The sequence below is a fragment of the Staurois parvus genome, unplaced genomic scaffold, assembly GCF_062004578.1.
Source record: "Staurois parvus isolate SC_StPar_1 unplaced genomic scaffold, SC_StPar_1.0 ptg001766l, whole genome shotgun sequence".
In the NCBI taxonomy this organism is placed as follows: domain Eukaryota; kingdom Metazoa; phylum Chordata; class Amphibia; order Anura; family Ranidae; genus Staurois; species Staurois parvus.
Window position 1 is genome coordinate 22,072 of NW_028319562.1, and position 23,977 is coordinate 46,048.

At 43.6% G+C, this 23,977-nt stretch overlaps 1 protein-coding gene across 1 annotated transcript in view; it reads left to right on the forward strand.

Annotated features, from left to right (window-relative positions):
- LOC149434347 (zinc finger CCCH domain-containing protein 18-like) overlaps positions 1–23,977 on the forward strand; it is a 110,295-nt gene that overhangs the window by 20,629 nt on the left and 65,689 nt on the right. Inside the window, exons 5-6 of the mRNA XM_089663775.1 lie at positions 2,341–2,452; positions 5,269–5,498. Coding sequence (XP_089519901.1) covers positions 2,341–2,452; positions 5,269–5,498 — 342 coding nt within the window. The remainder of the gene's footprint in view (positions 1–2,340; positions 2,453–5,268; positions 5,499–23,977) is intronic.

The following is a 23,977-nucleotide window of genomic DNA, read 5'->3' on the forward strand; positions in this document are numbered from 1 at the left end:
GGGAGGTATAAGCACTGTTTTTAGTTTTGACTTAGTTGTTATCAAAGTGTACCTGTTGGTTCATTTACAAGCCTCCATCTATAAACTCGTCACCATGCAGATGCTGAGAGAAGAGATCTTGCACTCCGCTCTCTCCTTATCCCCCGTGTGACAGCTCTGGGCCAATCACCATGCAGTAGTTTTGTCACATGTAAAGGAACTAGCGTGTTCCCCTATAACTCTCCTAGATTGTAAGCTCCCAGGATCAGGGCCCTTCTAACGGTCTTGTATTGAACTGTATTGTTGCTGTATTGTCTCCCGTTATATTGTAAAACGCTGAGCAAACTGTTGGCGCTATATAAATCCTGTATAATAATAATATATAATATATAAGTCCTGTATAATAATAATATATAAATCCTGTATAATAATAATAATAACTCGAAGTCCCGCCATCAGGATATTGAAAGTTGAGGAAAGACAAGTGTGTGCTTCTGGGGAGGTCGATACTAAAAAGAACCTGATATGAGCCCTGCATGGACAAAACACGGGCTTGCTTTAAATTACATAAGCAGGAAGATGATCACAAAATGGAAAGTAACTTTCCCTTAGATAAACTTTTCACAGCAGTTACACAATCCAGCAGAAAATGCCCCCGCTTTATAGATCCCTGATAAAAATAGCTGCTGTGTAAGGTCACATGGTGCATTTTTAGGTTTTTTTTTTTTTACGGCCTCCAGATTCCTGTCCTATTTGGACACAATCCGGATTTGTTTTATGATGCAAGGGTCAGATATCTGCTACACACGTGGCCAACCTTAATGATTTAAGAGGTGAGCACATGGGTGCTTGTATACAGAGTGGAAGTTTACATACTGTTGTGCACACCGCTCGCTACACGAGGGATAGAGACCTTTTGGTTTAAAATTTTCCGCAATAAAAACTCAATTTGTATCATAAACTATAAAAAGGTTGGGAGAGTTTTCTACAGGATAATATTTTAGGCACTTTCACCTAATTGCATCACAACAGTGTATGTGCATTGTACATATAGTACCTTGAAAAAGTATTCATACCCCTTGAAATGTTCCACATTTTGTCATATTAAAACCAAAAACGTAAATGTATTTTATTGGGATTTTATGTGTTACACCAGCACAAAGTGGCACATAATTGTGAAGTGGAAGAAAAATCATAAATGGTTTTCAAATTGTTTTTACAAATATCTGAAAAGTGTGGCATTAATACTGTGGTGTTTGAATTTTTTTCTGTGGTGCCTAATAAATCTTTTTTTCTCTTCGGGGTATTGGGGTAATAAGTGCATATGCCGCCCCGTTGCACCTTCAGAAAACCATTATCAATTTGCCTTCATGTAAAGTTTTTAGTTCATATTTGCGTGTCAGTGATTCTGGCCTCCAGAGATTCAATCTATGGATTGAATGCCATGCACTGTTGTCCTGCTATCTCCATCATGAGGGGTTTCTTCCACCCTCTCTGAATTTTTTTTTTTTTTATATTTTGGCGAATGTAATATAAAGAACTGATACACAAGGGTGGGCTGGGGCACTCCACAGTACTGAGGCAGTGAAATTAAAAACATTTAAAAAAAAAAAAACATAGGTGGAGACACCCATAAGTTCCAGGTAGACCGGAAACAGCCAGGAATTACTGCGGGAGAAGGGGTTGGGGGTCTTACTGTTGGAGCATCATATAAAAATCTTACTCTGCCCTCAGTGCCCCCAAGTCACATATTTTGGACTGTCCCCTTTAATGGTACAGTACATACTACAGCAAACACTTAGACGTGTTGCTCTCTAAAAACAATAAATACTTTATACTCATCCTAGGTCTCAATCTGCTGGTGTCTTGGCCAGTAATGCACATCCTGTATTAGAATGTCCCCAATCTGGATGAAGGAGCATGGGGCACAGCAGACAGCAGCATTGTTGTTCTGCAGTAACCGCAACTTTTTTTTTTTTTTTACATAGTTTTTATGTAAATAAAAGCTAATCATTGTAAGCACCCCTGTCACCGTTAAATGGTTTGTCTCAACACTCTAAACGGATACATTTGTAGGGGAGCTTGTTCTTTTGAAAAACAGACTTACTGACCAAATCACCAGATAAAAATCAAGAGGCTTAAAAAAAAAAAGAAAAAAAAAAAGGTAAATGCAGCCATCACATCTAAAAATTGTTAAGCTGTATTATCATAAATATTTGCTTTTGGGTTTAATAATGCTTTAATGACTTTTATTGTATACTTTTGTTTTACATAAATTCAGAGTGCTCCCCTTCCCTGGCATGGAGAAATTGTTTTGCAAATGTCCATTGCTGTATTAATTCATCATTTGATTTATTTTAGGGACCCATACCCAGATCCATACTATGACCTAGAGATGGACCGATATTGGCGAGGTGGGCAATATGAGAACTTCCGTGTGCAGTACACTGAAGCGGAGCCTTTTCGCTATAGAGTAAGTAAAATCACAGATCAGGGCATGTCCAGTCCACATTGCACCCATATGCACAAAGAGACAAAGCGTTCCTGTTTTAGTCTAAATCAGCCATTGTCAAACAAGACTTCTCAACCATTCTCAAATCTGTGCCTAAACTACAAATCAGAGCTTTAGCTTGCATAGGGCTGTGGGCTGCCTGTGTGACTTCTCTGGATTGGCCCAGAGATTTCTTATGTGAAAGGATCGCTTGCTTCTCCATATACAGAAGTACTGGGTTTTGGCTCTCAATGCTGAATAAAGCCATGATAACGCAGAAGGGGAGTATGAGCTGCTGGAACGTGTTTGGCTGCTAAAAGTACACCTGTGTATTACCCTAAAAGGGTGTTGAAAAGCAGCAATGTGTAATATATCCTATCATTCCCCCTTATAAATTATAATGTAATCCTTAAATCGTGTGAGTTTAGTCCTTGCAATTGCCTGATTTATCTATTGATACCTGTAACGGAACCGAATCAGTCTGCGCTTGGGTACGTCTGTTAGAATACCGCTTCCCTGTCCGAACACCGACAACAGACACCACAGATTTGAAGTAAGCCAGAAAAGTAGACTAGTTTATTTGAACACAGATACAAGATATATACACTCGGGACAAATCTCCCCTCTCTGCATAACGACGCAGGGCAAGGCAATCTACATTTAGTAACAAGAGACACACAGGTATTCAAACTTCACTCCAGCAGACAGTCCCATCAGGAGGGAGGGCTGGAGACAACCCCCCCAGTAAGCTAATATACATAAACACATACATTCCATAATAGTTTGCTCCCAAGCACGACAAACAATAGAACAATGGGATGCAACCACATGGCATTAAACAATCCACACCCCCCCCCCCCCCCCCCCACCTATCTCCTAGACATGTCTACACAATATTAGGACAGATCACCCTGTACCCCTAACAGGCACGGGGTGATTTACACTTAAGAGAGATATGGGGAGCTGAGACAGGGGTCTCTCAAAGTGAGCTGGGTTCCATGGGCCCCCCACCCAAAGTGACTCTCGTCACAATACCAAGTTGCCACATGCCAGTTGAAAGTTGAGTCCAGACTTGCAGTCAGAGTGCTTGCTTTGGTTACTGGTTAGGTGCGAAGATATTTAGTGGATGCACAGAAGAGAAGAGAACTTGGTGTAGGCATTGAGAATGTGGATGTTGGTAGTCAAATAAGCAGGCATGGGGGGAGGGCACAGTTTTATGAGTAGTTAGGGTTGTCCTGAAAAACCACTTTAACAGCCTAACACCAGCCATAGGAATACAGTTGAGCTCAAAATTTTGCATACCCTGGCAGAAATTGTGAACTTTTGGCATTGATATTAAAAATATGACTGATCATGCCAAAAAACTTTTATTTAGGATAGTGATCATATGAAGCCATTTGTTATCACTTAGTTGTTAACAGAAATCACCCAAATGGCCATGATCAAAAGTTTCCATCCCCTAGAATGTTTGGCCTTAGTACAGACACACAAGGTGACACGCACAGGTAAAAATGGCAATTTAAGGTTAATGTCCCACATCTGTGGCTTTTTAAATTGCAATTCGTGTCTGTGTATAAATAGTCAATGTGTTAGCTCTCATGTGGATGCATTGAGCAGGCTAGATACTGAGCCATGGGGAGAAGAAAAGAACTGTCAAAAGACCTTTGTAACAAGGTAATGGAACTTTATGAAGAAGGAAACAAATAGCCAAAGCCTTGAATGTGCCAGACAGCACTGTTCAATTGCTTATGATGAAGTGGAAAATTCATAGATCTCTTGACACTAAGCTAAGGTCAGGTAGACCAGGAAAGATTGCAGCCACAACTGCCAGAAAAATTGTTTGGGATACCCACAGGTAACCTCTGTGTGGTTGTTTCAAGGAGCACAATATGAGAGTACTCAAACAAAAATTATCTGCATGGTCGAGTTACCAAAAAAAAAAGCCTTTACTATGTTAATGCCACGAAAAAGCCCAGTTACAATATGGCTGACAACACCTTGACACACCTCAGCTTCTGGCACACCATAATGTGGAATGATAGGACCAAAATAGAGCTTTATGATCACAGCCGTAGGAGCTATGTTTGGAGAGGGGTTAACAAGGCCTACGGCTACAAGAATATCATTTACACAGTGAAGCATGGTGGTGGCTGATTGGTGTGTTTTTTTTGTTTTTTTGGAGAGGGGGGAGCTCTAAAGGCATGGGGAATCTTGTGAAAATTGATTGCAAGATGAATGCAGCATGTTATCAGAAAATTCTGGCAGACAGCTTGTGTTCTTGTGCATGAAAGCTGCACATGGGACACTCTTGGATTTTCTAGCACAACAGTGACCCCCAAGCAAAAGGCCAAGTTGACCCTCCAGTGGTTACAGCAGAAAAAGGTGAAGGTTCTGGAGTGGCCATCAGTCTCCTAATCTTAAAATCATTGAGCCACTCGATGCCGAGACGAATAGGCAGCTGTACCACCTACAAGAATTTGGGGTTCTCATAGACGGCCATTACAAAATACTGCCATTAATGCTAAAGGGGGCAACACACAGTATTAAGGACTAAGGAGATGCAGACTTTAATAGGGGTCATTTTATTTATTTACTTGCCAGTTTTAGTTTTGTTTTTTTCCATCATCCAATCACATGATCACTGTGACAGCCATTTACAGTGATCACATTTTCAGGAAGCCAATGCAATGCCTCCAGTCTGTACGATCTCTTACAGGCCCAAGGGGAAGGGGTTAAGTTATGATTACTCATTGTATTTATATTTTGCCTCTGACATGTCTTTCTTACCTCTTTCCCAGGATAGAGAAAGGGAGAGGGATAGGGACAGACAACGAGACAGAGACCGGGATCGAGACAGAGAGCGGCGCCAGCGAGAGAGAGAACGTGAGCGGGAGAGAGAGAGAGACCGCCAGAAGCGGAAAGACGAATGGGAGCGTGACCGGAGCAAGCGCGATGAGAAGGAGAGACAGAAAGAGAAAGAAAAGGAGAAAGATAAGGAGAAGAAGCTTCGGTCTCCACTTCTGCCCAGGTTTGTGATCTTCTGTTCCATCCACTGAGCAAATCAGAAATATATTTTATACTAACCACATACATCGCAATCTGATCATACAATATCTCTTAGATTTACAGACAACTGTGTAAAGGAAAGAAATACATATTTGGATAAAAGTTAAATCAAGACTGGATTATTCCTGGTCGCCATGGCGACTTAAAAAAAAAAAAAAAACCCTCTGATGACATGGTCTATAATTGGCCCAACCTCACCCCCAGAACATTTGTCTGTGGAGCAGGCACAGTAGCTAGGCCCTAATAATTAACAGGCTGGAATGCCCCAGCCTGCAGATCTGTGTATATGACAATAGAATGGCTGGCTGATGGCGTATAGGGCAATAAAATGGACGGCTGATGGCGTATTGGGCAATAGAATGGCTGGCTGATGGCGTATATTGCAATAGAATGGCTGGCTGATGGCGTATAGAGCAATAGAATGGCTGGCTGGCTGATGGCATATGGGGCAATGGACTAGCTGGCTGTTGGCGTATAGGGCAGTATAATAGCTGGCTGATGGCATATAGGGCAATAGACTAGCTGGCCGATGGCGTATAGGGCAATAGACTAGCTGGCCGATGGCGTATAGAGCAATAGACTAGCTGGCCGATGGTGTATAGGGCAATAGACTAGCTGGCCGATGGTGTATAGGGCAATAGACTAGCTGGCCGATGGTGTATAGGGCAATAGACTAGCTGGCCGATGGTGTATAGGGCAATAGACTAGCTGGCCGATGGCGTATAGGGCAATTGAACAGCTGGCCGATGGCGTATAGGGCAATAGAATAGCTGGAACCTATAAGCCTCCAGAATTCCTCCCTTTTCACTTCTTATCCACATGGTACATGGTGAAACTGTCTTCAAATTGTCAGCAGTGTCAGATAACAGCTGTGTGTGGTGACCAAGCTTTGTGAATAGAATTTGATTTTGGTGCCATTAGGACTTGCTTTCTCCTGAATTTTCATTGTATTTGCAAATTGTTGTTTGTGAATAGTACTTTCTTGGCAACCATTGGTTTTAGGAATTCTTTAAAAGAATGGTGTATATAATCATAGCTAGGAAGTGGTGATGTCACTCCTGTAAAATATTTCTGACGAGCAATGTCCTCATTCCTGTGATGATTTTTCTATGGCGACTTCAATCAAGAGTTCTGGCTACTCTGCTGCTTTTGCTGGTCTGTACACAGCAGTTATTTGGATCAGTGTATCTTCTGCAGTAGCGTCAGAGGCCCTACCCAGACTTACTGGATTAAATGATTGCGGGATTGACCTGGAATGTGTCCTGTGGACACTGGGCTCTTCCTTTTTTTTTTTTTTTTTATTAGTCAGTTTCCAGACCTTCACATACTGGTTGGTTAGCCACGGAGCTCCTTCTAGGTCCAAAGCCATGGCACAGCCTCAGGTGCAACCCTGTCCCTGAAGACTCACTTGGTGACTAAGGCCAGCTGGGTTGAAGCACCACAATCCACTTTATTATATGCGCCATTGGGCGCCTTTTCAAATTTATAGCCTCCACTGGTTTCACATTGGTAAGGGTTAAGAGTGAGTGATTGAATGTGGATGCAATCCATAGGGTAGAATGATGCAGCATTATGCACTCTTCCTCTCCTTTAGGCCTAGAGAAAGCACCATCTCTCTACTATTCCTTTTGTTTGAAGCAACAATTTTATCTCCAGTCTCTGGGCTGTTTCCAGTGCTTTTCCTGCAGTGACTTGGCCAACACCACTTGCCACCCTTGTCAGCCCGAACTGCCCAGATTTGTAAGTATTTTAGGCTTTTCTGGTCACTGGGTTTAGTTTGATATCACTGTGTGAAAGCAGTATGTCTTCTGTAAGATGCAGAGTGGACAGTCCCACTGCAATCGGTGACCTACGTCCATACCTACCTAGCAGTTAAGAAGAATCAGATTCCCAGAATCCGGAACCTGCTATGCCTATTATTACAGGTTCTTCCTCAATCAAGTCATCTTCCACTCCATGAGAGGGTGCCATGGTTTCACCAATGTCCATAGGGACCTTCTTGTCCACTCCAAACGTTCCCTGGTGACATTGCCTGTAGAGATAGTCTCAGATCCCACTGAGCCCTCAAGCCTTATGGAACCTGCAACTCCTTTTACCATCTCTGATTGAGAGTCCCAACAATGAGACTGTGTTGGATGCATTTCATTTCCTGTAGGTGACCAGGAATTGTGGGAGATTGTTTTGAGCATTACTGAGGCAGTGCGTGCAAAGCTGCACTTGTAGGATTAGCCTGTTAATAGGCTTTCAGAGTTTTATTTCGTATGATGCGTGGGAACATCCTGCAGGATTTTGAGCTCCACCCACCAGTGTTAGAGCTTTCCTCTTTTCCAAGGGAGTTTATAAACTGGTAGAGGCTCCAGTGGTGTACCTCAACAGGCACATCTCCATGCAGGTGCATGGTGTGCTCACATTCCAAGATTTTGATGACAGTTGTTCCCTACTTTCATCATAGTTCAGATAAGCTGGTGTGGCACTCTGCCCTATATTGGTGGAAACCTCATGCTGCCAAACCTTTTCAGAATGGATGAAAATCATCAGGGTGGACCCTTCTGTAGTTTTGGGTACGTCCTTGTCTCACAGGGCGATTGGCACAAAGGTCTGAAGCCTTGCACTTCAGCTGTAATTGCCTGTTGCAAGCTTGGGTCTGATGTCTGTTCAAATGGCTGTGTGCCTGGGATGCTGATGATCAGTCCAAGGGACATTGACTTTGCTAGCCTTTTAAGAGATGTCATCTCTTCAGACCTTCTCACGACACTGTCATTAGAAATACATCTGGTGGTCATAGCATACTTCTTCCCCAACGCAGGTCTTTCGAGATGTGCTATCCTTCTCCTTCCACAGTTGTTGCACCTATGCTTTTGGAAACCTCTTGCCATCCAGACCATAGAGTCCAGTCCAGAGGCCATGTAATCCCAATGTTAATACTTCTGCATGAAGGTCTATCCCACCACTTCTACAAGTAGGGAGATTTGATCATCTCTATGGATCCTTTTACGCATTTGGAACCCTGTGACTGAACCCTCTAGTCAAGTACCTCTGTTGACTGTGCTTTATCTTAAAAAGCTGTTGTAAGCTGTCCAAACCCCGAGTTTGTGTTCCTATTCTAGTAGGAATTTGTTTGGTGGGGTGTTTCACTACACAGTACTCCATCCTCACTCCAAGAGAATTCTGTCTTTAGACTCTGCTGGGCTCCTTTTATGTCACCTGGTATCCTTCAGCCTTTCCCATCTGATGAGGAATATCCGGACCTTCAAGATTGAGCTAAAACAGTTCCTACTGTGCCCTCACCTGATAAGGATCTGAATTCTCAGAGTCCCCTGGCGACTCCAAACATTCCTGACTTTCTTGATTCCCAAGTCTACCCTAGTGTTCTTTCTTGGCATACTTTTTTTTTGGATTAGGAAGCCCTCCCTGAAGGCCAGCTTACAGGTCTCTTGTGGCTTTCTCCTTCGGAGGGGCCTTTCTTCTGCAAACTGATCTCAGCTTCCCTGTTGTCTAGTGCTGGTGCCCATGGGTCTCCAAAGGGAGGTTGGTTCAGCCTAAGTCTTCGTTCAAACGTTCAGTCTCTGTGGAGGTTGGGTATTCCCCCCTCACTTTTAGAAAATGCCTCCCCTCTGTCCACCTTCAGGCCAGGAGGGGTATCACAAAATATCCTTCTAACAGGGTTTCTCCTTCCTTCTCAAAATCTCATGCCCTGTTGGCCCCTACTTCTGTAACTGTAAGACAAGCCATCTAGGAGGTCTCCTTGGACCTAGTAGTTCTTGTGGTACTCAGTCTATAGGGGTGACCTGTTCTGGATATTGAATACTAGGTGTTTGGTCTAGTTGCCTTTTTAAGGCTTTGGGTTTATCCACCTATCTGGTGGGTTGTTGGACTCTGCCAGTCGTTACATGTCCATGCTCAGGACCCCTCAGGAAGTATCCTTAACTTGATGGTTTTCTACCCTAGTCTGGAATTCCATGATGGTTATCTGTGGTTCCCTCTTGTTAGTGGTAGATCCCCTGAATCTTCTCCCCATATGGCTTTTTTTCAGGCATTGGTCTTTCAGGTACTTGGTATTACTGTTTGAGTTCTTACACCTGGACAGCTTTTGGACGTCCCAGCAATTTAACAAAAAAAAAAAACCCATGTTCATGGATGAATAGGAAATTATATCTTTCTTTGGACCCTCTTGAGGGGCTCAGGTTCCAGCCTTCTGTGTTGTCTTTTTTTTTTTTTTTTCTTAGCCCATTTATTCCTTTCTCATAAAAATGAGGCAAGCTGGGTAGAGTCTGAGTTATCCTGGAAGCTGGCTTACCTTTATGTTAGCAGTGTCTGGTTCTCCTGTAGGCAGCAGTATAACCCAATGATTTAGAATTCCCATGTCCCTCAATGGATTCCAAAAAAAAAGGTTTTACAGGGTGTACAAAAATCTGGTTTCATATTTGGAGAGTGGTGATGTCATCTCTGTTCATTAGTCTTTTCTGCCTTTGCGCCTCTCTCCTTGGATTAACTCCACACAACTGTTTAAGTATTGCGGTCCTCGTTTGGGAAGTTTCCTGTATAGGTGAAAGGAGGTCAGACACACAGCTGAATTCTCGGCAAGGCTCACTCCCCTTAAATTCTGCAGATTTCAGAGTCCTGTCATGCTGGTGGAGCTGAAATTCAGACTCTACTTTCACTTTGCTCTATAGCTAAAAGTTTTCAATGCTGTAATAATTAGGTGAGAGTTGACGTCACTGAATTCCCCTGGTCAGAGCAGTGCATGTTTACCTGAGCTGTACTTTCCTGAGTGTCAGCTGGTCACTGGGGGCATGCCGTGTAATTTTTTTTTTTCTTTCCCTCCAGCATGAGCCTCTTATTCTTTTGGTTGAAAATTGTCTCTGACCGCCGGCTTTTCTGCTTTGCTCCTGACACTCCTCCCAATGTTAAAGGGACAGCACTGCCACATTTCTTAAAGGAGAAAACATAGAAATTGTCAGTTCTGCTCTGACCCTGCACAGCATTGAGAACTGCGGAGTCCACGGAGTTTGTACCTTTCCTGCTGTGGGTATCCAGTCTGGACATTTCTTGGCTCTTTAAAAGACCCTGTCAGCAAATTGTGATTGCAAATGAAATGGCATGGCTTTTGTTAAATAGTTTTTGTTTTTTTTTTCCTTTTACAGTACTCCCGGTCCTGTACGCTCATCTAAGAGCCCCACACCACAACATCCCTGCTGTCACTTTATTTGGTGTTCCACTCAGTTTTACGTTCATTATAGGGGGCTGACTTATCGCTAAGCTGCATCTACAGCTTCTGTCCAATGCGACTGCCCTTACTGGCCATTGGGGCAATCATATTGTGGTGTGAAGTCAGGGGTGGTTGGGCCGCAGTAACCTGAATCCAAACCAGGGAATGATAGTTTGGTCGGTCTGCACACTTGTTCCATAAGAGACTTGTCTTGAAACCAGTGGATCACAGCCATGCATCTACGATTTTTAGAAGTGGGTTACCAGTTGGACCCTCCCCACCCCAGTGGATCACAGCCATGCATCTACGATTTTTAGAAGTGGGTTACCAGTTGGACCCTCCCCACCCCCCACCCCAGTGGATCACAGCCATGCATCTACGATTTTTAGAAGTTGGTTACCAGTTGGTCCCTCCTCACACCCCACCCCACCCCAGTGGATCACAGCCATGCATCTACGATTTTTAGAAGTGGGTTACCAGTTGGACCCTCCCCACCCCACCCCAGTGGATCACAGCCATGCATCTACGATTTCTAGAAGTGGGTTACCAGTTGGTCCCTCCCCACCCCCCCACCCCAGTGGATCACAGCCATGCATCTACGATTTTTAGAAGTGGGTTACCAGTTGGACCCTCCCCACCCCAGTGGATCACAGCCATGCATCTACGATTTTTAGAAGTGGGTTACCAGTTGGACCCTCCCCACCCCAGTGGATCACAGCCATGCATCTACGATTTTTAGAAGTGGGTTACCAGTTGGACCCTCCCCACCCCAGTGGATCACAGCCATGCATCTACGATTTTTAGAAGTGGGTTACCAGTTGGACCCTCCCCACGCCCCCACCCCAGTGGATCACAGCCATGCATCTACGATTTTTAGAAGTGGGTTACCAGTTGGACCCTCCCCACCCCCCACCCCAGTGGATCACAGCCATGCATCTACGATTTTTAGAAGTGGATTACCATTTGGACCCTCCCACTCCATGTTTCCTTTCAAGCCCAGTGACTTTATATATTTTGGTTACTATGACGGCTCTAGGTGGTTGGGTTACTCCTGCACAGGCAGCTGATTCCAGTGACCATGGATGTTTTCCTTGGAAAATCAGCTTTTGGTTTTCAAGCAAAGAGTAGTTTTTGGAAGATATGTTTAGGGAAGGTTTTTTGGGGGTTTTTTTGATTTACAATTATAAGGTGAATTAGTGAAATTTAAAAGGTTAATATTAAGTACTGCCAATATCCACTCTAGGAGGTTAGGTTATGGAAATGTTTATCAATATTTATTGATGATCTGAGCACAATAACAGGTGATCTATTTGCATCTCTTCAACCTAACATCCTATTGTTAACTTGTTCAAGTCAATCCTACATTAAAAATACAAGTCCCGCTTAAATAATACTTGGCCTCTCTTCCTTCCCATTAAAAACCCTGATTAAAAATACTACAGAAATTAAACATTTTGGGGGGAAAAAGTACATACCTTGCACCCTAGCTTCCAGCGTGCTTGTATAGACCGCAGTGGCATCAATGGGCCTTCTTGCAAGATCCTAGGAAGGCTGAGGATCTCAAATCTCATGGGAAGATGCTACATGAGAATTGCATGGAACTTCCTTTTTCATGTCCTCTGCTTCCTCCTTCACAGAGTTATTTTTAATCCTGCAGTGAAGGGTGTATGTTACATAATGTTTTTGTCTCGAAGGTTTGATCAGTTGGAACTGACCCAGTAGAATTCTACAGTTATATAATTTTTTGCTGAGTATTTTTTTTAGTTCCTTGGGGTGGTGGGTAGCCTTTGAGGACAGACACGCTCACCTTTGTCATACCGCTTACTTCTTTTTTAAGCAGTACAGTGTTACTTGTTTGGTTACATAACAGGTTTTTGTCCTCAAACAATTGCATTTTTTCTTTAGGTAATTGAAGTTTGCTGGGAAACTTTGATGTCCCGTAATAGAACCCCTCCTTCTCTACTCTAACTTCTACCTGGGAAACTCAGGAAATGCAGACTAAAGGGACATTGTGCATTTCTATGGAGTATTTTATTATTCGGGAAACTTGGGTTTCACCATTTTTTTATATAATAATTTTTTATATAATCTATACAGGCAGTCCCTGGGTTATGAGCAAGATTTGTTCTTAAGGTCAATTTATATGCAAGTTGGGACAGGTACAATTTTTAAGTGCAACTCCAGCCAAAGCATTTTGGAAGGATGTGAAGTCCATAGCTCATTTGAATTGCTCTTTTACTTGTCAATCTAATGCAGGCCATAGATGGGGAGAAAAACTGCAGATTTTTCTTTTAAAAAACGAAAAATCGGTTGTTCAAGTGGCCGACGTTACCATCAATGGTAAAAAAAATCGGCCGATTTTCTACCCGTCTAGAGCCGCAAAAAGTGTCCCTGCAGAGAGCTCTGCTATTTCTTTGACAGTTCTCTGACAGTTCCTTGACATTTATAGAAGTTGCAACAATGTATCTATTTGTTTCCATTTAGGATACAGATGTTTTTATTCGGAAACAAATAGATACAATGTTTCAACCGCTGTAAATGTCAAGGAACTGTCAGAGAACTGTCAGAAATAGCGGAGCTCTCTGCAGAGACACTTTTTGCTGGACTGGAATTCTTCTTATTTTCATCCTACTTCTTCTTCTTCTTCATCCTCATCCTCTTCTTCTTCTTCCTCATCCTCTTCTTCCTCATCCTCTTCTTCTTCTTCATCCTCATCCTCTTCTTCATCCTCTTCCTCTTCTTCATCCTCATCCTCTTCTTCTTCATCATCCTCATCCTCTTCTTCTTCTGCATCCTCATCCTATTCTTCTTCATCATCATCCTCATCCTCTTCATCATCCTCATCCTCTTCTTCTTCATCCTCATCCTCCTCTTCTTCTTCATCCTCATCCTCCTCTTCTTCTTCATCCTCATCCTCTTCTTCATCTTCTTCATCCTCATCCTCTTCTTCATCCTCATCCTCTTCTTCATCCTCATCCTCTTCTTCATCCTCATCCTCTTCTTCATCCTCATCCTCTTCTTCTTCCTCATCCTCTTCTTCTTCCTCATCCTCATCCTCTTCTTCATCATCCTCATCCTCATCCTCTTCTTCTTCCTCATCCTCTTCTTCTTCCTCATCCTCTTCTTCTTCCTCATCCTCTTCTTCTTCTTCATCCTCATCCTCTTCTTCTTCATCCTCTTCTTCTTCATCCTCTTCTTCATTGTCTTCCTCTTCTTCTTTTTCTTCTTTTTGTCTTCCTCTTGCAGGTCACTGCTCATGCGCAGATTTTTTATCGGTAAAAAATCGGCCGATTTGCCCACTAATTGCCGCGAAAATCGGCCGATCGGCAAAATCAGCCGATTTTTTTCCAACTTTACCGAATAAAAAAACGGCCAAAATACCGAAAAACGGTTGACCAAATCGCCCACTAACGATCCGAAAATCGGCCGATTTTATTTTCGGCCGAAAAATCGGCCGATTTTCGACCCATCTATGGCCTGCATAAGTGTGGATATACAAATCACATTTGTTTGCAACGTGTTCTTTGTCAAGCTCAATGAGAATCAAACAGGTGTAATCTTTTATCAATCAGGATAAAACCACTTTCCTGGAAACTACTACAAATGTATCCCAGCAACCAGTGTATATACAAATGTATCCCAGCAACCAGTGTATATACAAATGTTCCTCTCTATAGACCAATGAACCTTTTATATGTAGAAGTCCTTTGTTAAATTCTGGTTCACACAGTTTTTCCATTTACATAATCCCAACACTGTGTCAGCCGAAAGTAGCGGAATGGATGACGGCTATCCCTGCTTATCTAGAAAAAAATAAACAATAATTAACTACCGTATTTTTCGCTCAATAAGACGCACTTTTTCCCCCCCAAAAAAAGGGGGGAAAATGTCAGTGCGTCATACGGAGCGGCCAGTCCGGTATTTCCACTGCCGTCGTGTCAGAATACCGGGCCGGCCGCTCAGCTCTGCAGCGGGACCTTACCTGTTCCTCTATCCAGCGGGACCTTACCTGTTCCTCTATCCAGCGGGACCTTACCTGTTCCTCTATCCAGCGGCGCGCTGTCTTCCCGGCTGCTGTAGTGTGGGCGCTCGGCTTGACAGCCGGGTGCCCAGTGCGCATGCGCAAGAAGCGGTGCTCTTTGTGAATGGTAAGGCGGCACCTGGGACACATGACAGGTCCCAAAAGCCGCCGGACCAATCACAAAGCGCAACACTTCTCGCTCTTGCGCACTGGGCACCCGGCTGTCAAGCCGAGCGCCATTACAGAAGCCGGGAAGAGAGCGTGCGGCTGGATAGAGGAACAGGTAAGGTCAAAGAACAACTCCACGGAAGTAAAATTCAGGTACCCACTCCCCCCCCCCTCCCCAAAGGTCAGCAGTCATCTCCTGTACTGTCCACAGTCTCTGGTCATCTCCTGTACTGTGTCCGCAGTCTCTGGTCATCTCCTGTACTGTGTCCGCAGTCTCTGCTCATCCCTGTGCTGTCCGCAGTCTCTGGTCATCCCTGTGCTGTCCGCAGTCTCTGGTCATCCCTGTGCTGTCCGCAGTTTCTGCTCATCCCTGTACTGTCCGCAGTCTCTGCTCATCCCTGTACTGTCCGCAGTCTCTGCTCATCCCTGTACTGTCCGCAGTCTCTGCTCATCCCTGTACTGTCCGCAGTCTCTGCTCATCCCTGTACTGTCCGCAGTCTCTGGTCATCCCTGTACTGTCCGCAGTCTCTGGTCATCCCTGTACTGTCCGCAGTCTCTGGTCATCTCCTGTACTGTCCGCAGTCTCTGGTCATCTCCTGTACTGTCCGCAGTCTCTGGTCATCCCTGTGCTGTCCGCAGTCTCTGGTCATCCCTGTACTGTCCGCAGTCTCTGGTCATCCCTGTACTATGTCCGCAGTCTCTGGTCATCCCTGTGCTGTCCGCAGTCTCTGGTCATCCCTGTGCTGTCCGCAGTCTCTGGTCATCCCTGTGCTGTCCGCAGTCTCTGGTCATCCCTGTGCTGTCCGCAGTCTCTGGTCATCCCTGTGCTGTCCGCAGTCTCTGGTCATCCCTGTACTGTCCGCAGTCTCTGGTCATCCCTGTACTGTCCGCAGTCTCTGGTCATCCCTGTACTCTCCGCAGTCTCTGGTCCTCTCCTGTACTGTGTCCGCAGTCTCTGGTCATCCCTGTACTGTCCGCAGTCTCTGGTCATCTCCTGTACTGTCCGCAGTCTCTGGTCATCTCCTGTACTGTGTCCGCAGTCTCTGGTCATCTCCTGTACTGTCCGCAGTCTCTGGTCATCCCTGTACTGTCCGCAGTCTCTGGTCATCTCCTGTACTATGTCTGCAGTCCATTAGTTCAGAATATTTTTTTTCCTGTTTTCAACCTCTAAAATCTAGGTGCGTCTTATGGTCAGGCGCGTCTTATGGAGCGAAAAATACGGTACATATACACAATCTAACCAAGCTTACAAAAACAAGTACAGATCATAATCCTTATTTGGACAATTGGATTGTCCCTATTAATCCACCAGACTTCCTGCTTTTTCAAGGAAAAAATCCTGTTACCATCCCCTCTGTCTTTTAAAACCTGTAATATCATGAATGGTAAATCTGTTTCCTTTTGATTCATTTCAGTAAAATGTCTTGATACCGGAAGTCCTGGTTGTTTACTCCTGATTGAACATTTATGCTGAGCTAAGCAATCTTTCGTTTTTTTCTGTGTGATTTCACCTACATATAATAAATGACAGGGACTCATTAGAACCAGGGGCGGACTGACCATTTGGAAACTCGGGCACTGCCCAAGGGCCCAGGGTCAGTAGGGGGCCCCATGAGATGGTACCTTTTTCATAGGCTTTTTTGAGTTTGGGCAAGGACACAGGGGCCCCATAATCCCCTATTGCCCGGGGGCCCCATGAGTTGTCAGTCCCCCCCGGATTAGAACATATATTACATCTGTAGTTTGACAAGTGTAATGCCTTCTAATTTTAATGTCTTGTCCGTTACCTTGATGGACGAATATTTCACTCCTCATCAATTTACTTTGGGAACAATTTATACGTGGAAAAGATCCAAATCTACTTGAGGCCAAAATAGTTCTCTGTACTGTATTTGTTATTTTTCTAAAAATCTGCTTTAAATAACACATTCCGCAAACTGCAGAAAGCCCACAGTGGGACAGTTTGAAATCCACTTCTCTCAGGGTAAGCTTTAGTTAAAATCCCCAGTAATTTAGGGAAAAACAGAATATATAGCGTAATACTACAACACTTGGTTATGCTCAATTCTCAAGTACCAAGCCACTCACATTCTTAATAATTAAAATCGTCATTTTGATTGCATTTCAATAAATTCAGAAATGTCACAACATCAGGGTAGTTTCCAGAGATCCCACAGTCAGCAGCAGATGACAGCATAGAGAATCTCCCATACACAAAGATGGCCCCAGGAGCACCACACGCCGGCGTGCGCTTCACACACCGGAAGTGATGTGTTACGTATGGCGGCGGAACCGGAAATGCGTCGACGCGCTTTGCCCCTCCAGGGCGTTTTCACAGACGACACATTTTCGGTTCCACCGCCATACGTAATACGTCACTTCCGGTGAGTGTAGCGCACGCCAGCGTGCGGCGCTCCTGGGGGCCATCTTTGTGTATGGGAGATTCTCTGCAATTAAAATGGGCGGCACAGTGGCTAAATGGTTAGCATTTCCGCCTGGCAGTACTAGGGTTGCTGGTTCGAATCCCAACCACGACACCACCTGCCTGGAGTTTGCATGTTCTCCCTGTGCTTGCGTAGGTTTCCTCTAGGTACTCAGGTTTCCTCCTACACTCCAAAGACATGCTGGTAGGTTAATTAGCTCCTGTCTAATTGTCCCTAGTATGTGTATGTATGAATGTGAGTTAGGGACCTTAGATTGTACACCCCTTAAGGGTTAGGGACTGATGTGAATGTACAAATATATATATATATATATATATATATATATATATATATATATATATATAATGTAAAGCGCTGCGTAAATTGATGGCGCTATATAAGTATCTGAAATAAATAAATAAAATACCGACTTTGATCATTAAGAATGTGAGTGGCTTGGTACTTGAGAATTGAATCTAACCAAGTGTTGCAGTATTACGCTATATATTCTGTTTTTCCCTACATTGTACTGAGTGTTCCTGGAGAGTGGAGTCTGATGATCCTGGAGGTTGGCTATTTGGTGGAGTGGAGATCTGGAGGCTATTAACTGGGTCTAGGATCCCATTAAAACCCTAAAGGCATTTTTTTTCACCAGTATCTGGTGAGTGCAGTATATATTGTTTGAGCGCTATCTTTGGTAGAAGCACGTTTTTATCTCTTTGGGAAGAGGACTTTCAGAGATTTTTTTTTACCAATTTCTTTCACTTATTTTGGAGTGGAACTTTTAATTTCATATAAATATGTCATTTTATTATAATATTTTGGAGTGAAACACATAATTTCTATTAATTTTATTATATATACTATTTAATTTTTTTGCGCTGTTTGTATGTTGTAATATTTGTGCCAATATTGACTGGTATTTGGAACTGTTCATAAGTCCTTCTACCTTGTCTAAAGCTCCAGTTCCAGCTGAAGAAAAACAGCCCCACAACATGATGCTGCCACCACCATGCTTCACTGTGGGTATGGTGTTCTTTTGATGATGTGCAGTGTTGTTTTTGCGCTAAATATATCTTTTGGAATTATGCCCAAAAAGTTCAGCTTTGGTTTAATCAGACCAGAACACATTTTCTCACATGCTTTTGGGAGACTTCAGATGTGTTTTTGCAACATTTAGCCGGGCTTGGATGTTTTTCTTCATAAGAAAAGGCTTCCATCTTGCCACTGTACCCCATAGCCCAGACATATGAAGAATACGGGAGTTTGTTGTCACATGTACCACACAGCCAGTACTTGCCAGATATTCCTGCAGCTCCTTTAATGTTGCTGCAGGCCTCTTGGCAGCCTCCCAGACCAGTTTTCTTTCTGTGATTGCTTAATTCTGAACGCAGGTACATCCCCAGATATAAGAGGGTGTGCACACTTGTGCAACCACATTATTTTAGTTTTTTATGTGTAACAAAAAAAAGATTTCAGTTTGTTGTTCAACTGAGTTGTACAGTTTATAGGTCACATCAAAGGTGGAAAAAGTTCTGGAATTATTTTTTTACATCACAGAAACCTGACATTTTAACAGGGGTGTGTAGACTTAATATAAACTGATAAATACAGTGGATATAAACATGGGAATGCAATTTAGTATTGTGTACTGTGGGAGATCAGATATAGTGAATGCAGGGTCATAGATTTAGTAACATTTTAAATGACACTTTTTGTTGTGTATAAGGCTTTTCAAGGCTTGCGTCTACAGCGATTCGCTAATTGGCACAGGAACCTTGTGTAGTAGAGGAGAAATGAGGAGAGAGCCTACTTTGGGAATGTAAAAGTAGGTATTGCAGCCTGCAATACCAGTGGCTACCACTAGAGGGAGATTCACCCAAAATTTGCTGGAGATGCAGATGCAAAATCTTGCATGCAATCTAGTGCAGTCTAAGGCCTCATGTACACTGCAGCTGATAAACTCACGTTTAGGAGCTGTTCAGTGTTTTCAGCAGCCCCTGAACTCACCCTAATGTTTTCCTATGTGTCCGTGTTCACATCGTCGTTTACAGTCATTTGAGTTTACAGTCGCTTTTTTGAACGCAGAAAACTTGCGTTCAGCAGTCGATTTTATCAGCGTTTCAAACGGAAAATGCTTGTAAACGCGGCTAAACGCTGCAAAGCATGTTTATAAGCTTTTGCGTTTGAAAATTTTTTTTAACTCTTCCAGTTCCCAATGCTATCCAGAGCCTTTTTTCATCATTTCAAGGTACTCAGATGGACAAAACACTGAACACAGGAAGTTTCTACCAAACTTGTCACACATTGTAATGACCAATTCACACCTCAGACCTCTCCCAGCCTTGGTAACAAAAGATATGTTAATGACCATTCACACCTCATGGAGACCCCCTGCCAGGTGACCTTAATGTCTCCCTCCACCAGACACCTTTCTCACCCTTGGAAACAAAATAAATGTTAATAAGCAACTCACACCTAAGCTATTCTCAACACATACTGCTGTCTCTGCTTCTACTTTCTGTATTTCTCTGAAACAGTCTGAAATGGTTAATAATTTACCACTTTTCAGTGCATTTTGGGCATTTGGGAGGTGCTCCTGTGCTTATCTTTAAAAAAACGCTTCTAAATGCAAATGTGCATAAAGGAGCCTCAACCAAGTATTGAGTGCATACTGTACTGTACATGGACATTCTATTCAGTAAGAATACTGGTTTATTATCCGCGCTTATGGACTGATAATTACAGCAGTGTAGCTGCCTGCCACTCCTCTTATACCCTCAGATGGATAAAGATGACAAGATTATAAACTTTTTTTTGTGGTGCTACTAAATAGTGCTATAAAACACCTTCCTCCCTTATGTGTGCAACACTTATATGCTATGTGTGCTTCCTCCTCAAATAAATCCAATATTTTGATAATAAACATCCCAACACATTTATGATGTACTACAATACACCTCCCTCCACAGAAACATAAATATGCTCCAGTGTGGATTTATGCAACATTGGTTATTCGGGACATCCTCAAGATACAATATGCAAAAAATACGAAAAAAGTGCTCTGATATTGCAAGCTGTATAATGCGTACTACAATACAACCCCCCCCCCCCCCCGAAACACTGAATGTGTTCCTGTGCAGAGTCTATGTGACAAACATTTGTGACAGCCACAATATGCGATTCCTCCCAGGTGCACGTGCTCAGCGTCATATCCAGAGGTTGTCTTTGGGAAATAGATGTATGAATGCTGACAGCATTGCTGCAGAGGTTGTAGGGGTGGGGGGGTCAGCCTGTCAGTGCTCAGACCATATGCCGCACACTGCATCAAATTGGTCTGAATGGCTGTTGTCACAGAAGGAAGCCTCTTCTAAAGATGATGCACAAAAAAGCCCGCAAACCGTTTGCTGAAGACTAGCAGACTAAGGACATGATTACTGGAACCATGTCCTGTGGTCTGATGACACCAAGATAAACTGATTTGGTTCAGATGGTGTCAGGAGTGTGTGGCGGCAACCAGGTGAGGAGTACAAAGACAAGTGTGTCTTGCCCACAGTCAAGCATGGTGGTGGGAGTGTCATGGTCTGGGGCTGCATGAGTGCTGCCGGAACTGGGGAGCTACAGATCATTGAGGGAACCATGAATGCCAACATGTACTGTGACATACTGAAGCGGAGACTGGGCCGCAGGGCAGTATTCCAACATAACGACCCCAAACACACCTCCAAGAGAACCACTGCCTTGCTGAGGGTAAAGGTGATGGACTGGCCAAGCATGTCTCCAGACCTAATCCCTATTGAGCATCTGTGGGGCATCCTCAAACGGAAGGCGGGGGAGCGCAAGGTCTCTGACATCCACCAGCTCCGTGATGTCATCATGGGGGAGTGGAGGAGGACTCCAGTGGCAACCTGTGAAGCTCTGGTGACCTCCATGCCCAAGAGGGTTAAGGCAGTGCTGGAAAATAATGGCGGCCACACAAAATATTGACACTTTGGGCCCAATTTGGACCTTGTCACTTAGGGGTGGACTCACTTTTGTTGCCAGTGGTTTACACATTAATGGCGGTGTGTTGAGTTATTTTGAGGGGACAGCAAATTTCCATGTTATACAAGCTGTACACTGACTACGTCATATTGCAGCAAAGTGTCATTTCTTCAGTGTTGTCACATGAAAAGAGAGAATGAAATATTTACATTAAAAAATGAGGGTTGGACTCACTTCTGTGAGATTGTATGTATGTGTGTTTGATTTTGGCAGGTAATTTTTTTTTTTTTTTATTGATGATGGCCATGTGCTGAGGCTGTAGTGTGTTTTTCTAGATTGGTGAGTACAGTTGTCTGATTTTAGGAGCCTCAATAGAAGTGATATTTTATTCACCTTCTGTGTTCCCAGAGCTCAGATAGTTTGTACTCCTGCTATAAAATGATATAATTACAGACTGGAATTACATGTGTATTTTCCTCTGGTAGTTCCCGGAACCATCGAGCTGCATTCTTCCACTGATGATTGAATGCCACATCCCAAGCATTAAGTAACAGAAGCAGTTCTATTAATAGTCCAGGCTAAAAATAGCAGCTTCTAAATATAGAGCGCTGTTGTGTGTACATTGTTCCAGCGTGTCTTTTGCAGTGACCTGTCTAGCAATCCGATTGGGTTTAATTTGAACAAGGCAAAAGAGTGGGCGAATAGGGCTTGCTGTATGATTTGCATTCTGCAGGGGTTCAGCCTCAAGGACGGCACGTAGACACTTTGTACCAAGCATGGCATTTAACACTTTCAGCATATTGATCTGCAGGAATTTCTACCTGTGGGTTCTTTCATGACATTTGATTCTGTGATTACAGACTTTAAAAAAAAAAAAAAAACTGACAATGCTTTACTGTACAGCAATGTAGCATATGGAGAAAAAGGTCAATGAACTGCTAATGATAGTGGGAAAACAAAGCATCCCTGCCCCTCCCACAATGATGAGATCCCTGTAGTGTGTGTCTGCCCCTCCCACAATGATGAGATTTATCCCTGTAGTGTCTCTGCCCCTCCCCCAATGATGAGATTTATCCCTGTAGTGTGTGTCTGCCCCTCCCACAATGATGAGATTTATCCCTGTAGTGTGTCTCTGCCCCTCCCACAATGATGAGATTTATCCCTGTAGTGTGTCTCTGCCCCTCCCACAATGATGAGATTTATCCCTGTAGTGTGTGTCTGCCCCTCCCACAATGATGAGATTTATCCCTGTAGTGCGTCTCTGCCCCTCCCACAATGATGAGATTTATCCCTGTAGTGTGTCTCTGCCCCTCTCATAATGGTGAGTTTTCTCCCTGTAGTTTGTGTCTCTGCCCCTCCCACAATGATGAGATTTAACCCTGTAGTGTCTCTGCCCCTCCCACAATGATGAGATTTATCCCTGTAGTGTCTCTGCCCCTCCCACAATGATGAGATTTATCCCTGTAGTGTGTCTCTGCCCCTCCCACAATGATGAGATTTATCCCTGTAGTGTGTCTCTGCCCCTCCCACAATGATGAGATTTATCCCTGTAGTGTGTCTCTGCCCCTCCCACAATGATGAGATTTATCCATGTAGTGTGTCTCTGCCCCTCCCGCAGTGATGAGATTTATCCCTGTAGTGTGTCTCTGCCCCTCCCACAGTGGTGAGATTTCCCTGCAGTAGTTCACCGCTTACCCGCGCCCTATACCAGAAATACTGCTGCAGGGCTGCACAAAATCATGTGTGTATATGATTTTGCATTTCCGGGTAGGGGACATGCGCACGCCCTACCCGCGCCGCCGTTTGGCGTCTTCAGCTGTTGATCACCGGATCCCGGCCGGTGATTCTCCGCTGGCATCCGGCGATCGCCGAGTATCACTGATGAGGGAGAGGTCTGTATGTAAACAATACAGATTTCTCCCCTGCCAGCTCCAGCACGCTGTTTTGTATTGCTCTGCATAGCAAAGCAATACAAAGCAATGTGCTTACACTGTAAAACACGCACCGTTAACCCTTTGATCACCCCAGATGTTAACCCTTTCCTGCCCAGTCTCATTAGTACAGTGTCAGTGGTTTTTATTAGCACTGATCACTGTATTAGTGTCACTGGGAATGTCAGTGACAGTCAGCCCCCCAGGTGGCAGAATGCCCGCCTCAGGCCTGCTATAAGTCGTTAATCGCCGCCATTACTAGTATAAAAAGAGAGAGAGGAAAAAAATTCCAGTTCCATTATAGTGCCATTTGTAGATGATATAATTTTCACGTAAATCAATTAATTTACATGTATTGGTACTTTATGTGTATTTTTTTTTTTTTTTTTAGCAAAGCCACGTAGCAGAATAAATTTTGGCCTAAATTGATGACGAAATTATGTTTTTAAAAATTTTTTTACTGGATGTGTTTATTAGCAAAAGTCAAAAATATTGAGTTTGTTTCTCAAAATTGTCCATCTTTTTTTTTTTTTTTTGTTTATAGCTCAAAAAATAAACTCACAGGCGATCAAATACCACCGAATGAAAGCTCCATTTGTTGGATAAAAGGACATAAACTGTATTTGGGTGCACGTTGCATGACTGCACAATTGTCAGTTAAAGTAACGTAGCGCCGTAACGCACGAAATGGCCTGGTCAGGAAGG